The sequence below is a fragment of the Erinaceus europaeus genome, chromosome 5 (assembly GCF_950295315.1).
Source record: "Erinaceus europaeus chromosome 5, mEriEur2.1, whole genome shotgun sequence".
Classification (NCBI taxonomy): domain Eukaryota; kingdom Metazoa; phylum Chordata; class Mammalia; order Eulipotyphla; family Erinaceidae; genus Erinaceus; species Erinaceus europaeus.
Genome location: NC_080166.1, coordinates 120,095,208 through 120,114,863, shown reverse-complemented (window position 1 = coordinate 120,114,863; position 19,656 = coordinate 120,095,208). Strand labels below are relative to the sequence as shown.

General features: G+C 35.8%; 1 protein-coding gene across 2 annotated transcripts in view; it reads left to right on the top strand.

Moving 5' to 3' along the window:
- The window catches only part of PAN3 (poly(A) specific ribonuclease subunit PAN3), a 148,093-nt gene that overhangs the window by 79,538 nt on the left and 48,899 nt on the right, over positions 1-19,656 (top strand). For both annotated transcript variants that reach the window (XM_060191690.1, XM_060191691.1), the window contains 2 exons: positions 15,374-15,621; positions 17,048-17,104. In XM_060191690.1, the coding sequence (XP_060047673.1) occupies positions 15,374-15,621; positions 17,048-17,104 (305 nt within the window). The remainder of the gene's footprint in view (positions 1-15,373; positions 15,622-17,047; positions 17,105-19,656) is intronic.

Sequence of the window (19,656 nt, the reverse complement as noted above, 5' to 3'; positions counted from 1 at the left end):
CTTAAATGAAAATTACTGTAGAGCCACTATATTCATACTAAAAGCCGTATGTGATGAGTTCGGTATTATGGACAAAAGTTGAGAAATAAGAACAGAAGTAGAACTTGGACTTTATTGGTGTATTGCCACAAAGTCAAGGGCTGTGGGTGGGGGAGGCTTTCAGGTCCTGGTGCATGATAGTGGAGGAAGACTGAGACATTTTACATGTGTATCAACAACTGTACTTACTGTAAATTATTAAATCCCCCAACAAAAATATATGTACACAGAGCAGACAAATAGAGAGGCTTTATTCTGAGTTCTTTATTAAAAACATTCTGTCTCAACATCTATTGTGATGTTGATAATCTCTTAAAGAATCAGTGCATACAGATTTGGACTTAAATTTGTGATTTTATTATTAATTTGATAAAAAGTGAAAAAATAAATTCAAATTTGCAGGAGCATAGCGTTTCCACTTTGTACAGTTTGAAAACAACTTGTATAGAATACCATTTCTTTGGAGTGTATATACCAGTATATAACTTAAAGAATCTGGGAGAGTTACAGCTTTTCTCAACTGAGTACAGAAAATGATTTGAAGGATTATTTTGTGAATTCTCCCTAAGATAACATATAGCAGGTACCATTCATCACAAATAATGGCTATCTTACCTCTTTTTTCTATGAGTAAAGCAGGGAATGTGAGAAATTAGTAAGGCTATAAAACAAAAACCAAAGCTTCCAAATTGCTTATTTGAGGCATATTCAAATGAGGCAAGTTTCAAGATAGTGTCCAGTCATTGCTAATTTTGCCCTTCATAAGTCTGGACTCTCAAGCACTGAGATTCTTGGTTGAGAATCAAGAATTTTACATTTGGCAGGCGCCTGGGCGGCGCGGCCCCAGCAGGCAGCGAGCCCCGGGGTGGGCAAAAAAAAAAAAAAAAAAAAAAAAAAAAGAATTTTACATTTTACAACTTGAGAAATGACAAAGGAGAAATTTTGAGTTGAAATTTTTTTGCACGTTAATAGATAATAGAGCTGTTTTTAAACATTTTAAAACTATTTTTAAACTAATTTAAAAACATTTTTAAAATAAGAAAAGCTGTGCCTGTCATATTCATGATTTTTTTCTGTAGGCTATCTTTAGTAATATGTTTGTTTTATGATAGTATTTTAATCTAATTTATGTGAAAGGAAAAGCTGATGTTTGTGAACTAAAATTAGCTTTGAGCTGTTTTAATAAAACTTTCTCAGTAAGTTTTTTTTCTCTCTTCTTTTATAATATAATATTATTGTAGATAAATCTTCTCACCCATGAAACAAGTGTGCTATTACTTTTGTTGTGGCATATCTTGAAGTTCAAAGGCTATTTATGTTGATTGTTGTTTGTTTGTCTAAGAACTAATAGATAATATAGTCACTGTTGTAGACATTGAAGCTGATCTCGTTACTTTTCCATCTTCTGTTTCAGAAATAATTTCTCTCACTAGCGAATGAAGACCTTACATTTATACATTTATGTAACTACTAATTTTTATGTCTGATGTTAAGCAAAGCCACAGTAGACTTATAGATCGATTCTGGGTGGAGACATTTAATCTGACACACGCACACACGCACACATACACGGAGAACAGCTTTGCTAAGAGTGAAGCAACAGCTTGGTTCTTGAGATGCTTTCATTTCTATTCCCTGCTAGTTTGTGTGACAGCTTTGCTTGCAAGCCATTTCTTTTTCCTTTAGTAATTTGATATTCTTGCCATAACTGAGTGAAACTTTTAACCAGGAACTCCCTATGGCATACAGATGGCCTTCAGTTTATTGACTACTTGTATAATTGAAAGGAACTTGAACTTTTTTTTTGGACCCAGTAAGTTGTCCTTTCCACTTGGGTGTTAAAAGAGCTTATGGGCAGTAGCTTTTCTGATTTTTGTTGGTTGTTTTCTCTAGGGAACAAGCTACCCTCTGAGTCAGCACTGGACTTGAAGATAAATCCTACAATTCATGAAACTGACTGATTCGACTAAAGGATGGATAGTTTGGGCAGCGTTGGACAGCTCTATGAGGGGTCTGTTTGCTTAACTGAAGGGATTGTTGAGTTCAGCAACTTTTAATTCCTGTAATCGAAAGGGTTGCTGTTGTGAATACAGGATCTGTGAAGGAATCAGTTCTGGCAGTTAATATTTTCACTTTTATTGACTCCGTTTTTATTTTATCACCACACTTCATCAAACTATTCTTCAAAGTGTAGAAATTTTGCTGCTGTGTGTTGTCAGCAAGAATTTTCTTCTGGGAGGTCAGCATAGGAATTTTGTAGTTCTCTCATGTATGTTGTCTTTTTGGAGGCTTTTAAAAATAGGGTGTGAGACCTCAAACATAGCACCAGTAGTATCATACCAGACTTTCATGCCTGACACACTAGAGAGAGGTTTCAAGTCAAACCCTGACACCAGAGCTGAGCAGCGCTCTGGTCTCTCAGTGATGGTAATAATGGTAACAACTGTGTAGCATGGTAGAGGAAATTCGGTATCGTATTATACAATTCTGTGCTTTAAGAGTAAACGGATTAGAAATATATTATTATTTTAATTATTTGAAAATTATCATTTAAAATTTGTAGGAGTAATGGAAAATTTATCTAGCCAATATTTAAACTGATCCTCTTTTAGCTAGAGATCAGATGACCACCCATCATGTAGAGTTTGGAAAGTTAGATTCTACATGAGTGCACTTTTATATTATTCAGCTTTCATTGTGTTGGTTGCATAATTTTTATAACCTCTGCATAAAAATTACACTTTTTCTTGCATGTGCATATCCTCTAAGACCTTGCACATGCTCAATTTCATTGTTCCCAGGCTGACTTCCATTCTTTTTCTTGAAAGTTAGAGGGGAGAGCAGAGAGACATCACAGCACCAGAATTTCCCCCAATTCCATGGTATTTTAATGTGGTACATGGATTTGAATCTGGGATGTGTGTATAACAAGGCACTTACTTGCTCACCTGGTGAGCTATCCGTTGCCCCCAGTAATTATATTTTTGATTAATACTTTTAGCCAATTTTTCATAATTACTTACAGAACTGAATTTGAAAGATAAAATTATTATGCAGCCAAAAAGTAAAGACTAGTATTACTTAACCTTTCATTTCATAATCCTGTTGTTTTATTTTGTCTATTCTGTTTGAAAGTTATATCTCCTTTTAAGTACTCACATGTCAATATGGTGATTGTCATAGTAATATCTTTATTGTGTCCACTCTTTTATTACTTTCTCTCCTCAATCTATAGCTTAAAAGGGGTGATATAAAGTTCTAAAATTAGGGGATGGATTGGCTGAGTGCATATGTTACCATGCGCAAGGACCAGAGTTCAAGCCCCCGTTAACCCACCTGCAGGGTGGAAGCTTCATGAGCAGTGAAGAAGTACTGCAGTGCTCCTTCTCTCTCTCTCTCTCTCTCTCCCCCCCTCTCCCTCTCCCTCTCCCTCTCCCTCTCCCTCTCCCTCTCTCGATTTCTTTCCATCTCTATTCAATAAATAAATATATTAAAGTTCTCAAATTAGAGTATGGCATATTCTTTATTAGTTGATGGCAAGATCTTGGAGGGATTATTGCCATTAGTCCCCTGATAAGAAATGTGACCAAAACTATAGTTGAGATTTATTATATTCCTGGATTCTAGGATTTCATCTTTTTGTAAAATTGTCCCATTAGTTTAATTTTAACTTTTGAGATATGTGTTTGAAAACATTAATATCACTAGGTGTATAATTTAAGGAAGTATTGATGAGAGAGAGAGAAAAATCAGAGCATCACTCTGGCATATGTGATTCTTGGGGTGGAACCCAGGATCTCATTCTTAAAGAGTCCAATGTATTGTCTACTGCACTGCCTCCTGGTCTGCTAGATACATAAAATTTGAAAGCTTGTAATGAGGAATCTAATCTAATTATTCATATTGCCAGGATTTTTAGGAACTGAATTCCAGTCAAGTCTTGGAATTACTCTTATCTATAGCAGTTATACATAGTTTTTTAATATTTTTATTTATTATTGGATAGAGACAAAGAGAAATTGAGATGGGAGGGGAAGATGGAGAGGGAGAGAGACCCCTGCAGCCCTGCTTCACCACTCGTGAAGCTTCCCCCTGCAGGTGGGACCAGGGACTTGAACCTAGGACCTTGTGCACTGTAATGTGTGTGCTTCACCAGGTGTGCCACCACCTGGCCCCTAGACACAGTTTTTACTGGCTGTTTCTTGTCACAATACTAAACCTATGGTACCAGCAGTATGACTTGGAGATTTATTGTGCAATTTCAGAAGCTTTAACATATAAGTGTTTTGAATTAGTTGTGTCATCCTCATCTCATTTAATTTATGTTCTTAAATTTGCCAGTTCTTTTGCTTTTAGTCAGATTTTACCTCTACATCATAATTTTTCCTTTTAGGTTTTTTATTTTTACATAGTAATTAGGGATTTAAATTTAGATTAAGTTCAGTAGTATGAGAATGAATAGATAGTGAGCTATCAGAATTGAAAGCAGCTATTTTTATGGTGCATTAGTGAAATTATATCCTAAGTGAACCTCTTTAGGACTGTTCTGTAAAGTACATTATTTACTTAGATAACACTGTCTAATATACTCATAATATTTAAATAAATAAGCTTTTCATTGTCTTTGAAATTAAAATATAACTTAACCAATAAAATAGCAAATTTGAAGTCTTATTTTAAGCCATAACATATCTAGTTATGCATTTAGATGTTACAGATACAGCTAATGAAAAACATAGACACCCCCTTTTTTTTTAGCTAATGAAAAACATAGACCCACCCCCCCCCCATTCTTTTTTTTAAGTTTTATTTGCTTCTAGGGTTATTGTGCCTGGACAGTTTCACCACTTGTGGTGTACCCCCCTTGCCAAAATAGAGGCAGAGAGAGGGGATAGAGGGTGGCGGTAGGGGAGAGAGGAAAGATACTACTTAATCTGAAGCTTCCCTTTGCAGGCATTCCCGTGTGCTGAGGGCTTGAACTTGGGTCCTTGTGCATGACAATATGTTTGTTTGCTTTATTAGTTGAGCTGCCCCTTGGCCCCCAGCTCCTTTTTAATTTTATAAAGGATGAGAATAGAGAAATAGAGATGAGAATAGAGAAATAGGGGAGACACCTGCAGCTCTGCTCCACTGTTCATGAAGCTTCCCACCTTAAGTGGGGACCAAGGCCTTGAACCTGATTGTTACACATGGTAAACCATACACACTACCAGATGTGCCATCATCCACTCCCTGCCCCTGCCCCCAGTTCCTTTTTATATTTTAACTATATTATATTTTCTTGTGCAATATTTGCTAGCATAGTATGTGTATCGGTAATATATATGAATGCTGGGGATTCAATTTTCTATGTCTAGGAACAAAAAGTAGTGGAATCAACAATATATATTGTGGAGCAGAATAATAAAAAGATGGTAATTATATTAGAAACATTTATTGGCAGGAAAATATTTAACTTCTGGATGATTAATTAATATGATATAATTAATCTGTATGTTGATCTCTTAGAGGAAACCACCAGTTCTGGTTCTTTTGTTAATAGTATACTGCTTCTGGGGCCAGACAGTGGTGTACCCAGTTATGCAAACACTTTACATAAGGACTTAGGTTTGAGCCCTGTGCCTCACCTGCAGGGTGGATGCTTCACAGATGGTGAAGCAGGTCTGTAGGTTTCTCTTTCCCCATCTCTGTCTCTGCCTCCACTCTCAGTTCATCTCCATCCTATCAAATAAAATGGAAAGGGAGAAAAAAAGGCCACTGGGAGTAGTGGATTGATAGTGCCAGTACCAAGCCCCAATGATAATCCTGGTGGCTATTAAAATGTATGTATGTGTATGCAAATATGTGTTTATATATAAATAATGCTTCTATGACCCAGGAGGAGTTACTGTGGCTAGAACTTAAAAGCATTAGATCCCATTTTGTGCCTGAATGATATCATGGTTCTCTTCCATTCATTAATAAAGTCTGAAAAAAGAACATAGTTTTCTATTTGTCCTTTAGTTCATCTGTTCAGTGTTAGAGACAGTTTGTTGGTACTAATCCAAATCATATTTTTCAATATAGTCAATAAGTGATAGTTTATTAGTGGAGAATTATCTTGGAGTTTTATCAAAATCCTAAATTGGACCTAGATTTTAACAAGCTGCCTGAAGAGAAAATGATAGAATGATCAGACTTAATGTTTATTTACATTCAGTGATGGTATTCTCCATTTCCTAGTCAAACCCTTGTTTCTTGATTATAATACTTGGCTTCTAGCTTGTTGATAATAAACTACTATATCCCATTTCTTTTCAAGTTTGCATGCAAGCATACATTTATGTTATTTTTTTTTATGTTTGTAATATGGAGAGAGCATTAAGGCACATATCTTATTTACAAGGAGACAGCATGAGTTGTAGATAAAGTACAAAATGATGAGAATACTAAGTATGGGTTTCAAGAAGGTTTAGGGAGCATGAATTAGAATTCACTAACTGCAAGCTTTAGAGGTTTGCTGTTACCAAGGAGGAGGGAATTTTTTCACATGCCACAAGACAGAATAATTGGATACATGAAGCCGCATGGTGTTTTTAGAGGAGTTGTATTGATTCTTGAGATTAACTGAAGAGAATTATCATCGTTACAATATTAAATCTTCCTCTTCACTAACATGATCCCCCCCACACACACACACAGGTTTTATGTCTTTTCACTGAGTTCAGCTCTGTTAGGTATTGCAAGATATTTTGTAGTGCTTTCTAGTACTATAATGGGTTTCTTAATTTAGTTTTTTCATTTTTGGGGCTATCCTGTTCCGAGCTGACTTTTTCTTATATAGACATAGGAAGAGAGGGAGAAGGAAGAACACCATAGTATTGGTACTTCTCTTAGTATTTTGGGAACCATGCGTGAGGGAGAGGGAGAAGGAGAGGATGAGGATGAGAATGAACCTCCTGCAGCACTGCTTCTCTGCGTGTGAAACTTGTACTCTTTCAGGTAGGGCTAGTATTAGCGCAGTAATGTGTGTGTTCACTAGTTACACCATCACTCGCCCCCAGTATTTTCTAGAGTAAAGGTGAGCCAGTTTACTCTTAGGGGAGGAAGAAAGCACTGCTTCAACTCTGACTTAGGATATTGCCAGGGATCGAACCTAAAATGTCTAGGCTCTCAGGTACTCAAGTGTGGTTTATCATACCTATGCTATCTCCACAGCCCCTTGCTGCTTATATTAAATGTTTCTAATGTTTTCATCTTTGGGATGATCTTCACTATGGCATCACAGTTGAATGTGTATATGAGAAGACATCTTTTTTTGTTTGTTTTTTTACCTCCAGGGTTACTGCTAGGGCTCAGTGCCTGCACTACAAATCCACTGCTCCCGGAGGCAATTTTCCCCATTTTGTTGCCCGTGTTGTTATTATAGCTGTTGTTGTTGTTGTTGGATAGGACAGAGAGAAATCAAGAGGGGAGGGGAAGACAGAGGGGAGGAGAGAAAGATAAGACACCTGCAGACCTGCTTCACTTGTGAAGCAACCTCCCCCTGCAGGTGGGGAGCTGGGAGTTTGAACCAGGATTCTTATTGCCTGTCCTTGTGCTTTGTCCCACCTGTGTTTAACCTGCTGTGCTACCACCTGGGCTCCGAGAAGACATCTATTACACATCTTTTTAATTTTTCCGAGAGAACAAAAGTCTTGTTTTTTTCATGGCAGGATATGAAACTAACACTTATTCATTAGGTATTAATTGAATGAGTTATTTGAGCAACAAACATGATCAAGAGAAAAATAATCATTTTTAGGGCAACAAAAAAGGAAAATAAAGAAATAAAATATTTAAAAAAAGGAAATCATTTTTTATGTAGTTCTGGGCTTTTATAGCCTATTCTATGACTTCTTTTGGCTTGAATTTTTTGCCACTAATTTTTATGCCAGTTTCATTTAATTAACAGACATTGCCATAATGAAGTCATGGGTTTGAGCTGTAGTACCACAAATGCTGTAGACTTACGGTCTCTCCCCCATAAAATAACCACATCTTATTTTTTAATTCACAAACCAGTGTTTTCAATTAGTGATTTAATACTGATTTTCAAAATTCTAAGGTAACGAGTATAATGCCACACCAACCCCACCACCAGAGTTCTGTGTCCTCATCCCCCTTTGGAAACTGCAGTGATTCTCCCAAAGTCACAGATATGGATTGACTATTATTTCTATATCTGTCATTAATCTATCTTTTCTTTTACCCATTTTTCCTGATGGTCCTGAATTCTCTCCCTTTTTTTTCCTTTTCTTTTTTTAAATATAATTTTATTTTATTTATAAAAAGGAAACACTGACAAAACTATAGGATAAGAGGGGTACAACTCCACACAATTCCTACCACCAGAACTCCATATCTCATCCCCTCCCCTGATAGCTTTCCTATTCTTTAACCCTCTGGGAGTATGGACCCAGGGTCATTGTGGATTGCAGAAGATGGAACGTCTGGCTTCTGTAATTGCTTCCCCACTGAACATGGGCGTTGACAGGTCAATTCATACTCCTAGCCTGTCTCCCTCTTTCCCTGGTGGGGCGGGGCTCTGGGGAAGCGGGGCTTCAGGACACATTGGTGGGGTTGTCTGCCCAGGGATGTCCAGTTGGCATCATGATAGCATCTGAAACCTGGTGGTTGAAAAAGAGTTAACATATAAAGCCAAAAAAATTGTAGACTAATCATGAACCTAAAGGCTGGAATAGTGGAGATGAAGAGTTGGGGGGGGTCACCTTTTTGAAGATAGCTAGTAGGCATATTTTAGTTATATTCCAAAGGTCCTATGGCTATACTAGTTTTTTTTTTTTCCCCCGAGTCTGAAATCTGATATGCAGATGGATCCAAGTTATTGTCTGGGGAGATGTTATGGCTGGAAAAAGGACCAGAAATCTGGATCAGGGAAGAGAGTGGCTCCCAAATATGGGAAAGGGGCATAAATATTGTTGACTGTAAACCCCATCGATTTGATGTGATCTGGGACCCATATTCAGCTTAGGAGCCTATGTGACTTGTATTCCTGTAGATCCAAGCTCACATTCTGTGGTCATGAGTAGGAATATTCCAAGCTGCCTAAATATCAGGACCCGTCTTTCTCAGGTGTAGCATAGAATATGTTGTCCGGCCTCCCTTTGGAGAATGGAACATTGTCTACCATTGTTGATCCAAGTTGACGGCAAGGTCTTATGTGGGCCCACAAAAGGGTCTGTTTTGTTGTTCCTGATAGAAATGACCGGTAACAATGCCTAATTTTTCTAAAGTGAATTTATTTTCCATTCCCACTAGCAGTTTGAGAATTTCACTTTCTTCATTTCCTTGCTAACACTTGTCATTGCTCTTCTTTCCAGTCTCATTCCAGACTAATGATATTGAGCTTCTTATATGGTTTTTTTGGTCATCTATACAATATCATAGTATGTCTACTCAAGTCCTCTACCCAAGTTTAAATTTAGTTATTATTATTTTTTTGAGATATAAGCAGTCTATATATAACAGTTCCTGAGATAATATAACTTCATTTGTGTTGACTGGTGTTTATTTTTTTTCTCGACAGTACTACAAAACAATATTGAGCTAAAATATAGGCTATCTTAAGTTGCAGTTTGAAAGAACTTTTCGATGTTAATGAGCATTTGCTGTATATCCTACATACTAGACTTTAATTGGATATATAACTTTCAACACTTCTCTTATTGTATGATTTGCTTTTTTTCTTGCTTTCTATGAAATACCAAAAAAAAAAAAAATCAGTTTTTTAAAAATCATCACTGGACTTTACTACTCTAATTTTTTCAGACATGAGGGTCTGGGGTGGGGGATAGAGAGACAGAGACACAAGTACAGATCACAGCACTAAAACTTCTCCCAGTGCCACGAGGGCCAGGGAGTCAAGTCTGAGTCGTTCATGACAAAGTAGACACCTTGCCAGATTAGCTTTCTCACCAGCTTTCCAAGATTTTAATTTTTGATGAAGTTTATTTTAGATATATTTCTTTTGAAAATTGTATTTAATGAGAGTGAGAGCATGATGGTGAAGCAACCTGTCACTCGCATGTGTAGTGCCCGAGCTCAGACTGAAGACCTCAAATATGCAAAGCCTGTGTTCTATCTTTCAACCGGGTCTGACAAGTTTTTTCCTTTTCTTTTGGTCATGTGTGTTTTAAGTGCCAAATCTTAAAACGTGCTTATCTGAAGATCATAGTTGTTTTCTTTTCAGAGTTACTGTTTATCACATTTAGCTTTTCTGCTTCGAGATAAATTTTATATGGGATGAGTAGGAGACTATCACATTTCTGTTTCTGTGTAATAGTGGTGTTGTGCCAGTGCAATTCAAGTGTTTCTGAATTTCTGTGGAACTCCTATATGATGAAACCTCCTGTGAGTTTTCTGCCCTGTTTTCCATTACTCTTGAGGCGCCACCTTAGCCATTTTCTTTTTCCATCTCTCTCCCACAGACCAGCCTAATTCTGTTTTCTGTGGACGGATAGGATTTTCTGGTTCTGTTGATACAGTTAGTGGTAGTACAGATGTTCCATACTCTCGGATTTACACTGGAATTTGAGTTTTCTTCTTCAGATTTTACAGTCCGAGAGCCATGCTCAGATGGGCTATAATTCTTCAGCCTGAAGAAACTGTGTCCAGTGTAGGTTGTGACTTGCCCAAACTTCCTTCAGTATAACCTCTTAACTCTAAATTCTGCTTTAGTGTCTTGGTCTTTTGAGTTTTTGTTCACTTATTGTTTTTTTAATCCCAACAATACTTTAAATATTGGTTGTTGTATTTCATCTTATAAATCAATGTGTTCATCTCATTGGTAAAGCTGAGGGCCAATATCTTGCTAGTTCATTCTCTCATTTTCCATAAATAGTATTCCCTTATCTAACTGGTTTTATTTAGAAGAGCTGCTCATTTGGTATTTATTTATGCTGTAGCCACTTTAGTGAATTTTGACATTATTGAAAGAGTCTTTTTAGCTATTTATATCTTGAATTTTATAGTTGTAAAGTCATATCATTCAGAAACATTAACACTTATCACCGTGGGTTTTTTATATCTCATTTAATTTTTAAAAATTATTACTAATTCCTTCAGTGTTTCTGTTGTCCTAATTACAAAGATTAATATAAAAATAAGTACAAGAATTTCTAATTCAGCTATTTTATATGTAAATGTTAGTGTTTGGGATATAAGATAGGATCTTGTTTCTTACTATGTTTGCTCAAATGTTCCACTTATTAGCAAGATGTTATTATAATTGTACGTAGCCACGCCCCACTCTCCACCTTATATGGAAGGGTAGGACTTAGTTGTTTACATGCAAGGGAGATGAAATCTCAAGTGAGTATCTTCTGAATTATCCGTTGTGTATAATTTTAAAAGAAAATTGCACTTGTGTTATATCAAGTGAATCACTGAATCCCTTTAGCAAAATAGTTTTCTTTGTCTATATCAAAGTCAATAATAGATATCATTTTTAACTAGGAATTAAAATTTACCTTTATTTTTAATTACCTGTTTCTTTAGTATGGTTTTATTCCTTTGTATTATTTAAAATTTAGTGTTATATCTAAGTAGTTAATATTAAACATGTATGCCTATTGTGTTCACAAAACTAAATACAAAATGCCCTAGTTGAAGAGGACATGTGCATATTTTGTGTGTGAGTGTGTAACTTGGACCTCATATATACATGATTTTACCACTCCTGGCCGTTTTTCATTCAGATAAACAAGAATGGAGACACACACACCCCCCCAATACTTACTCACTTAAAAAGTCTCACCAAGGGCCAGGCGGTGGCATACCTGTTAAGTGTACACATTACGGTGCACAAAGATCCATGTTCAAGCCTCTGGTCACCACTTGCAAAGGGGAAGCTTCACAAGTGGTGAAGCAGTGCTGGAGGTGTCTCTCTGTCTCTTTCCCCCTCTAATTCCTCTTCCTCTCTCCATTTTTCTGTTTTTATCCAGTAATAAATAAAAATAAAAAGATAGTGCAAAATCAGTCACATCAGTGCTGATGTATCCTTTTTCTTTTTTCTAGTTTAACATAGATACTGGGTAACGAAACATTTTGATTAAGAAGTCTTGGAATCAAATGGAACTGAGTTTGATCTTAATTTTTTTTGTTTAGTAACATGTATTTGTCCAAACTTTAAGTTTTATTTTAGATTTTTAGGTTAATCTTCTTGGGGATGAATAAGATATCAATTTCATACAGTTGTTGCAAGGATTAAATAGACTTGATATAGATGAAGCAGTTCATTAGTATCTGGAACATGGAAAGTGCTTAAGAATTGGTAGCTGTTTTCTTTAATTTAAAGGTAGGGAACACATATACTTACCTTTGATGACTTGATGAGTTTTATTTTGGAAAAACATAAAGAGATTGGAAATTTTCTGTAAATGCATTGCATACTTAGTAAATTTGGAGTATTTACCCATTGAAAATCATTTTACAGTCTTCCCAGCTTTTGCTGTTTTTATTAACCCGCAATTAAATGTACAACTTAGTTAGAAAAAAGCAGAGATTTCTGGAACAATTTTTATTTTAATTAATATTGAGTGGTTTCATATAAGAGAGAGAAGTCAAAGTATCCCTCCCATAAATTTTGTACCAGAGGCTGACCCAGAGCCTCAGGCATGCAAGTCTGGCATAGAACAATTTTTAAAAATCACATCTTTTGGGAGTTGGGCGGTGTATAAGGTTAAGTGCACGTGGCACAAAGCACAAGGACCGGAGTAAGGATCCTGGTTTGAGCCCCCGGCTCCCCACCTGCACAGGGAGTCACTTCACAGGCGGTGAAGTAGGTCTGCAGGTGTCTGTCTTTCTCTCCCCCTCTCTGTATTCTTCTCCTCTCTCCATTTCTCTCTGTCCTATCTTACAACAACGACATCAATATCAACAATGATAACTACAACAACAATGAAAAATAAGGGCAACAAAAGGGGAAATAAATAAATATTAGGAAAAAAAAATTTTTTTAATCACATATTTTGTTCTGATTTTTTTCCCCCTAATTTATACTAGAGCACAGCTCAGCTCTGGCTATTGGTGGTATCAGGCACCAAACCTGGAAACTATTGTTTGTGAGTCCTGTGTACTATCATGGTATTATCTGGTCCTCAAATTAAGTTTTATTTTAATATAGTATCTTGACTTCTTATAGTTTTATTTAAAAGATGGTTTTAAAATTTAAAAATTTTTTCATAGATACATTTAAAATAATGTAAAAGGGGGCTGGATAGTGGTACACCCATTTGAGCATGTATGTTAGCATGCAGAAGTACCCAGGTTCAAGCCCCTGGTCCTCATCTGTAGAGGGAAGCTTCACAAACAAAGCAGCAGTGCTGAGGTCTCTCTCTCTGTTTCTCTCTGTCTTTTAATATCATGAAGTGCTAGCATTACTATGTCTATCATCCCTTTCCATCTCAGGTGTTCTGTCTAGCCAGTAAATAAATAAAATGCTTAAAAGATAATAAAATTACGTATCAAATTACCTATGTTAATGTCAATGCAGTAGACATATACCAGTAGGTAGATTAAATTGGGAGCTTGGAGACTTGATTTTGAGTCTAATATTTGCTACTGATTTTGTACATATGCCCCATAGTCAGATAGTAAAATCTCCCTTTGTCTAAATTCTGATCCGTGCTTTGGTACTTGTGACCTGACATACCTTACCTACCTACCCACTTAGTTTTTTAGGAGATGAATGAGTGAATATCAAAGCTCCTTAGAAAGTGCAAGGAGGAGTCAGGCAGCAGCTTAGCAAGTTAAGCACACATGGCGCGAAGCATAAGGACTGGCATAAGGATCCCCGGCTCCCCACCTGCAGGGGAGTCACTTCACAGGGGGTGAAGCAGGTCTGCAGGTGTCTATGTTTCTCTCCCCCCTTTGTCTTCCCCTCCTCTCACCATTTCTCTCTGTCCTGTCTAACAACAATGCTATCAATAACAACAAAAATAGCTACAATAATAATAAAAAATGAGGGCAACAAAAGGGAAAAATAAATACAAATTTTTTTTTAAGTAAGTGCATAGGGCTTGTCCAGAGTAGCCATAAATATATCTCACTTCTCACCTTATTTTTGTTCATTTACATCTTTAAGAAAGTAGTGTTGTTATGAATTATTAGAAATTGAAGTTCATATTCATAATACTTAATATGAAACATTTTGGTTACTTTTTCCTCAAATTGTAGGATTGTGTATAATTTCAAATGTGAAGGTCTCTAGTCATTCACATAGCCAGAAATAAATTCCTGGGTAAACTGACTTCTTTCAGGAAATGTAACTCACTCTAGAAACTCTTAATCTGCTCAGAACTGATCGCCTCCTCAGAACTGATCGCCTCCATTACAACTTTGGTTACCTTGACATGGTTTTAATTGATTTGCATCCATCTGCATCTAGTTTGCATGCAGTTTGCAGTCTGCTAACTTATATTTGAGTGTTTTTGTAAGTACTTTTATGTCTTTTACATGTGACTTGATCTTGTTTTCTCAGCCAGCTTGGAATCTCCTGAAGAGTAAAGACAAAATTGTCCTTTCCCTTTAATCACAAAGTATTATAGTAATTCTGCCTGTAATGTTCTCTAACTAGTCTCATTTAGGTGAAACTTTTAACTAGGATATAGTCATATTGGTTGACGTGGTTTTTAAAATCACATATCTGCAGAACATTTCACTTGTTGTACTGTATGCCTCCTTGAAGGAAAAAAAACCACAAAACGTTTTGCTGCTTTTTTAATTATGTAAACTGCCATGAATTTCAAGTAAGGCTAGATTTTATGTTTGCTTTTTCTGACCATTCTTTTAGTTATATTTGTCCAAAGGGAATTTAATGAACCTCTTTAAATAGTTTGATTTTTAATACTTGTATATTTTAGGGGGAATGTAGTGTTTGTATAACAACTAGTCATTTTTAAATCTAAACAAAAAGGGAATTATGCCCTTTACAAAAGACTTTTTTGTAGAAGCCTGGCTTTTATAAAGAGTTTCAGGTTGTTATTTCTCATTTTCCCATTCATTTGGTTTGTTGTATCATTGGTGGTTTCTACTATTGATAGTTTATATATAGACATTGATGTGGAAGAGACTACTCCTATAGTTTACAATTTTTTTGCAAATAGCTACATTTGAAAAAAGAAATTTCTTCATACTTGCTATAGTCAGTACTTAAAAAAAGGATACTGTTGTCTTTAGTGTTTCACCTAAAGAATTTACCAAAGGTGAAAATTTGTGTTTTGTTTTTCAGGCTTTACTTTTTCTCTAAAAATCGGCTTTGCTCCATTAAAGAAACATTTTTACATCTTTTCAGGAATGTCATTGTCTGCTGGATCCTCTCCTCTTCATTCCCCCAAGATCACTCCACATACTTCTCCTGCTCCCAGAAGAAGAAGTCACACTCCAAATCCAGCAAGTTACATGGTGCCTTCTAGTGCCTCTACACCCATTAATAATCCTGTTCCTCAGACTCCGTCTTCTGGTCAGGTGATTCAAAAGGAAACTGTCGGTGGAACAACTTACTTTTATACAGACACAACTCCAGCACCTTTGACTGGAATGGTAAGTGCATTAAATGAGTAATGACCATATTCTTATAAAAATTCCTAGCTTGAAAATCATGTTAAGTGAAATAAGTCAGAAAAAGAAGTATGACTGTGGGATGATTTTACTCTCAGGCAGAAGTTGAAAAACAAGATCAGAAAAGAAAACACAAGTAGGACCTGAACTGGAATTGGCATATTGCACCAAAGTAAAGGACTCTGGGGTGGGTGGGTGGGAGAATACAGGTCCAAAAGGATGACAGAGGACCTAGTGGGGGTTGTATTGTTATATGGAAAGCTGGGAAATGTTATCTATGTACAAACTATTGTATTTACTGTCTAATGTAAAACATTACTCCCCCAATAAAGAAATTTAAAAAAATCCTTCATATTAATAAAATTTATGAGAAAAATGTATCTACTTTTATAACTTTTATTTTGATATGATAAAGTTTTCTTAACTTACATCATAATTCTAACTTTATCTCCTCAGAGAGGTAAGTTGCTACATTAATATTAAACTTTAGTCATACAAATCTGGTTTTAATGAGAATAAAATAATATTTAAGCCATAGTTTAATTCTTTATGACATGATTTGTTTCTGGAAAAGTTCCTAGTATTTGTGCTTGCCAAAGGTGGTATTTGTTGACATTTGCTTATAGTTGCAGGTAGTTTTAGTTCTGTCCAGCAAGAAGCTAGACAAAGTAGATGTCTTTTTTTTCTTTTTTTAACTAGGTGGCATCTTAACAGTAAGTAGTTCAATAAACTAATAATAAACTTGATTGAAAGGAAACTAATGATAAACTCTTGCCATATGTGAGGCAGTGATTTAATAAGTAAGTTTGGGAATAGTAGAGGACACAGAGTGATGAGGACTCTAGTATGGACCGTTGCTAAAGAGAAAGAAAGAAACTTTCATCAAAGGGATCCTGATAATAGATAAAGAAAGAGCTACTAGAGAGCTAGCTGTCTTGGAGATGAGAGGATGGTACAACTAAGATTAGGTGGAAGAGTGGTATAGCTATTTTCATGTTCTTATAAATTACACCTTAGTGTCATTTTTAAAAAGCTTTTAATTATAGAAAAGCAAACAGGCGAATAACATAGAATAAGAAAGCCAAAATTTGTTAAAATAATGGAAACTGATCTAAATTGTAAACCTTAGGCATAATAGATGATAGACTTAAGTGAAAAGAATATTTAGAATACAGCAAACATTTTTATTCCTTTATACCAGTAATTTATTTTGATTAAATGTAATCTTTTACTAGACAACTATTAGAATAGAAAGACAATAATTGTCTGGGGAATTATTTTTGTTTTGTTATTTTAATTTTTAAGAATCCTAATTGTGTCATTTTTATGACTTGAATTTTATGAGATTGCCTTTATTTTTTTAAAAAATAATAAAACAGCTAACAATTGATGTCTTGTTTTTGGTCAGAGATCCTTCAAAAGTTATCACAGAACAGCTTGCCGAACAGAAGGTCAACTAATTGAGGTAGTGTAGAAACATTTCTTGGTTCTTTCAAGTTAAGAACTCCATCGGTGTTTTGTGCCTATATCTGTATCTGTCTGCCTGTCTGTCTCTCACTCTCATGCTTATAATTTATAATTACTTACATTTTTATTATGTTCTATCATATTTATAGAAAGAAGAAATACAGTTTAATCTATAAAGAGGTTCTTTTGTAATATAACTGCCTCAGGTATTATGTTAAGATTATATGTGGTGCATTTTATAGTGGTTCTGCCCTTCAAACCACTTAAATTTCTAGAAGCAAACAAATATTCCTGATAAACCTGAACTCAAACTGACGTACTGATATAAGGAAGCCAGGTAAAGCAGTTACTATTCTCTCCACACTTGTAGGTTAAGAGAGAAAAAAAAAATCTTACAAATACTAGGTTGTTCGAAAAGTCATATTGTACTTTTCTATGTTTTCCTATGTAAACATCTGTTATGACTTTTCTAGCAATGCAGTATTTTCTAGTTGAAATCTGGAGCAGAGTAATCAGCTGTGGGCTGTATAAATGAGCTAAATTCATTTTAAAAGGAGAAAAAAAATGAATGTTTAATGAAAGAGTAAAACAGTAGAAAAGATATTTTAGAATACAACTTGATTTTGCATTGTAGACCAATAAGGGAAAGAAGAGATGAGGAAAACAGAAAAAGTGGAGTAGTTGGAAGAGTCCAGTTGGAAGAATAAACGATAAGAAGCTGGAAACACATGTTTTAGTAACTTGCTTAGTAATTATATTGTGGCATCTTCTCTTTCTTACACTGTTGACCCAGAGCAAGTCAGCCTTCTATTTTAACAAATACGTAGATACCAATGTTTAGGTTAGTCAGCAAAAAAGCCTTACAGGTGAGTAATTAACTCTACAGTCAAGGCAGCTACTGCATTACTGACTTACTCAGTACCTGTAATATCTGCTTTCTTCAAATTTTATTTTTAAAATACTTCAAATTGTTTGTAAAATATTTTTTTCAAAGAGCTATTTTGCTGCAGATTGGAACTTAGTGTTTATAATGTCAAGGAATATTTGCTTTCTTGTTAGATTTTAAGATTTTTTTAAAAATTTGTTATATTTATTTATTTTCCCTTTTGTTGCCCTTGTTGTTTTTTTATTATTGTAGTAGTTATTATTGTTATTGATATCATCATTGTTGGATAGGACAGAGAGGAATGGAGAGAGGAGGGGAAGACAGAGAGGGGGAGAGAAAGACAGACACCTGCAGACCTGCTTCATCGCCTCTGAAGCAATGCCCTGCAGATGGGGAGCTGGGGCCTTGAACCGGGATCCTTATGCCAGTCCTTGCACTTTGCGCCACGTACACTGAACCCGCTGTGCTACCGCCCAACTCCGAGATTTTAAGATTATTTTTAAATGAGTTCTTTCAGCAAGTATCCTGATAATTATTCTCAAAGGTGTTTGTTTATTTTTTTTATTATTTTGCCACCAGGGTTTCATTGAGGCATCTGCCTACATGACTTTATTGCTTCTGGGAGACTTTTTTTTTAAATTTCTTTATTGGGGGATTAATGTTTTACATTCAACAGTAAATACAATAGTTAGTACATGCATAACATTTCTCAGTTTTCCACATAATAATACAACCTCTACTAGGTCCTCTGTCAGCCTTTTCCAGGACCTGTACTCTCCTTCCACCCACTCCAGAGTCTTTTACTTTGGTGTAATACACCAACTCCAGTTCAGGTTCTACTTGTGTTTTCTCTTCTGATCTTGTTTTTCAATTTCTACCTGAGAGTGAGATCATCCCATATTCATCCTTCTGTTTCTGACTTATTTCACTTAACATGAATTTTTCAAGGTCCATCCAAGATCGGCTGAAAACGGTGAAGTGACCATTTTTGATAGCTGAGTAGTATTCCATTGTGTATATATACCACAACTTGCTCATCTGTTGTTGGACACCTGGGTTGCTTCCAGGTTTTGGCTATTACAAATTGTGTTGCTATGAACATAGGTATACACAAATCTTTTTGGATGGGTGTGTTGGGTTCCTTAGGATATATGCCTAGGAGAGTAATTGCAGGATCATAGAGTAAGTTCATTTCTAGCCTTCTGAGAGTTCTCCAGACTGTTCTCCACAGAGGCTGGACCAATTGACATTCCCACCAGCGGTGCAGGAGGGTTCCTTTGTCCCCACAGTCTCTCCAGCATTTGCTGCTGTTACCTTATCTTATGTATCACATTCTCACAGGAGTGAAGTGGTATCTCATTGCTGTCTTTATTGCATTTCTCTGACAAACACTTGGAGCGTTTTTTCATGTGTTTCTCAGCCTTTTAGATCTCTTCTGTGGTGAATATTCTGTCCATATCCTCTCACCATTTTTGGATGGGGTCATTTGTTTTCTTGTTGTTGAGTTTGGCAAGCTCTTTATATATTTTGGTTATTAAACTCTTGTTTGATTTATGGTATATAAAGATCTCCCATTTTGTGAGGATTCTCTTTGGGTATTGGTTTCTTTTGCTGTGCAGAAGCTTTTTAATTTGATGTAGTCCCATAGGTTTATATTTACCTTA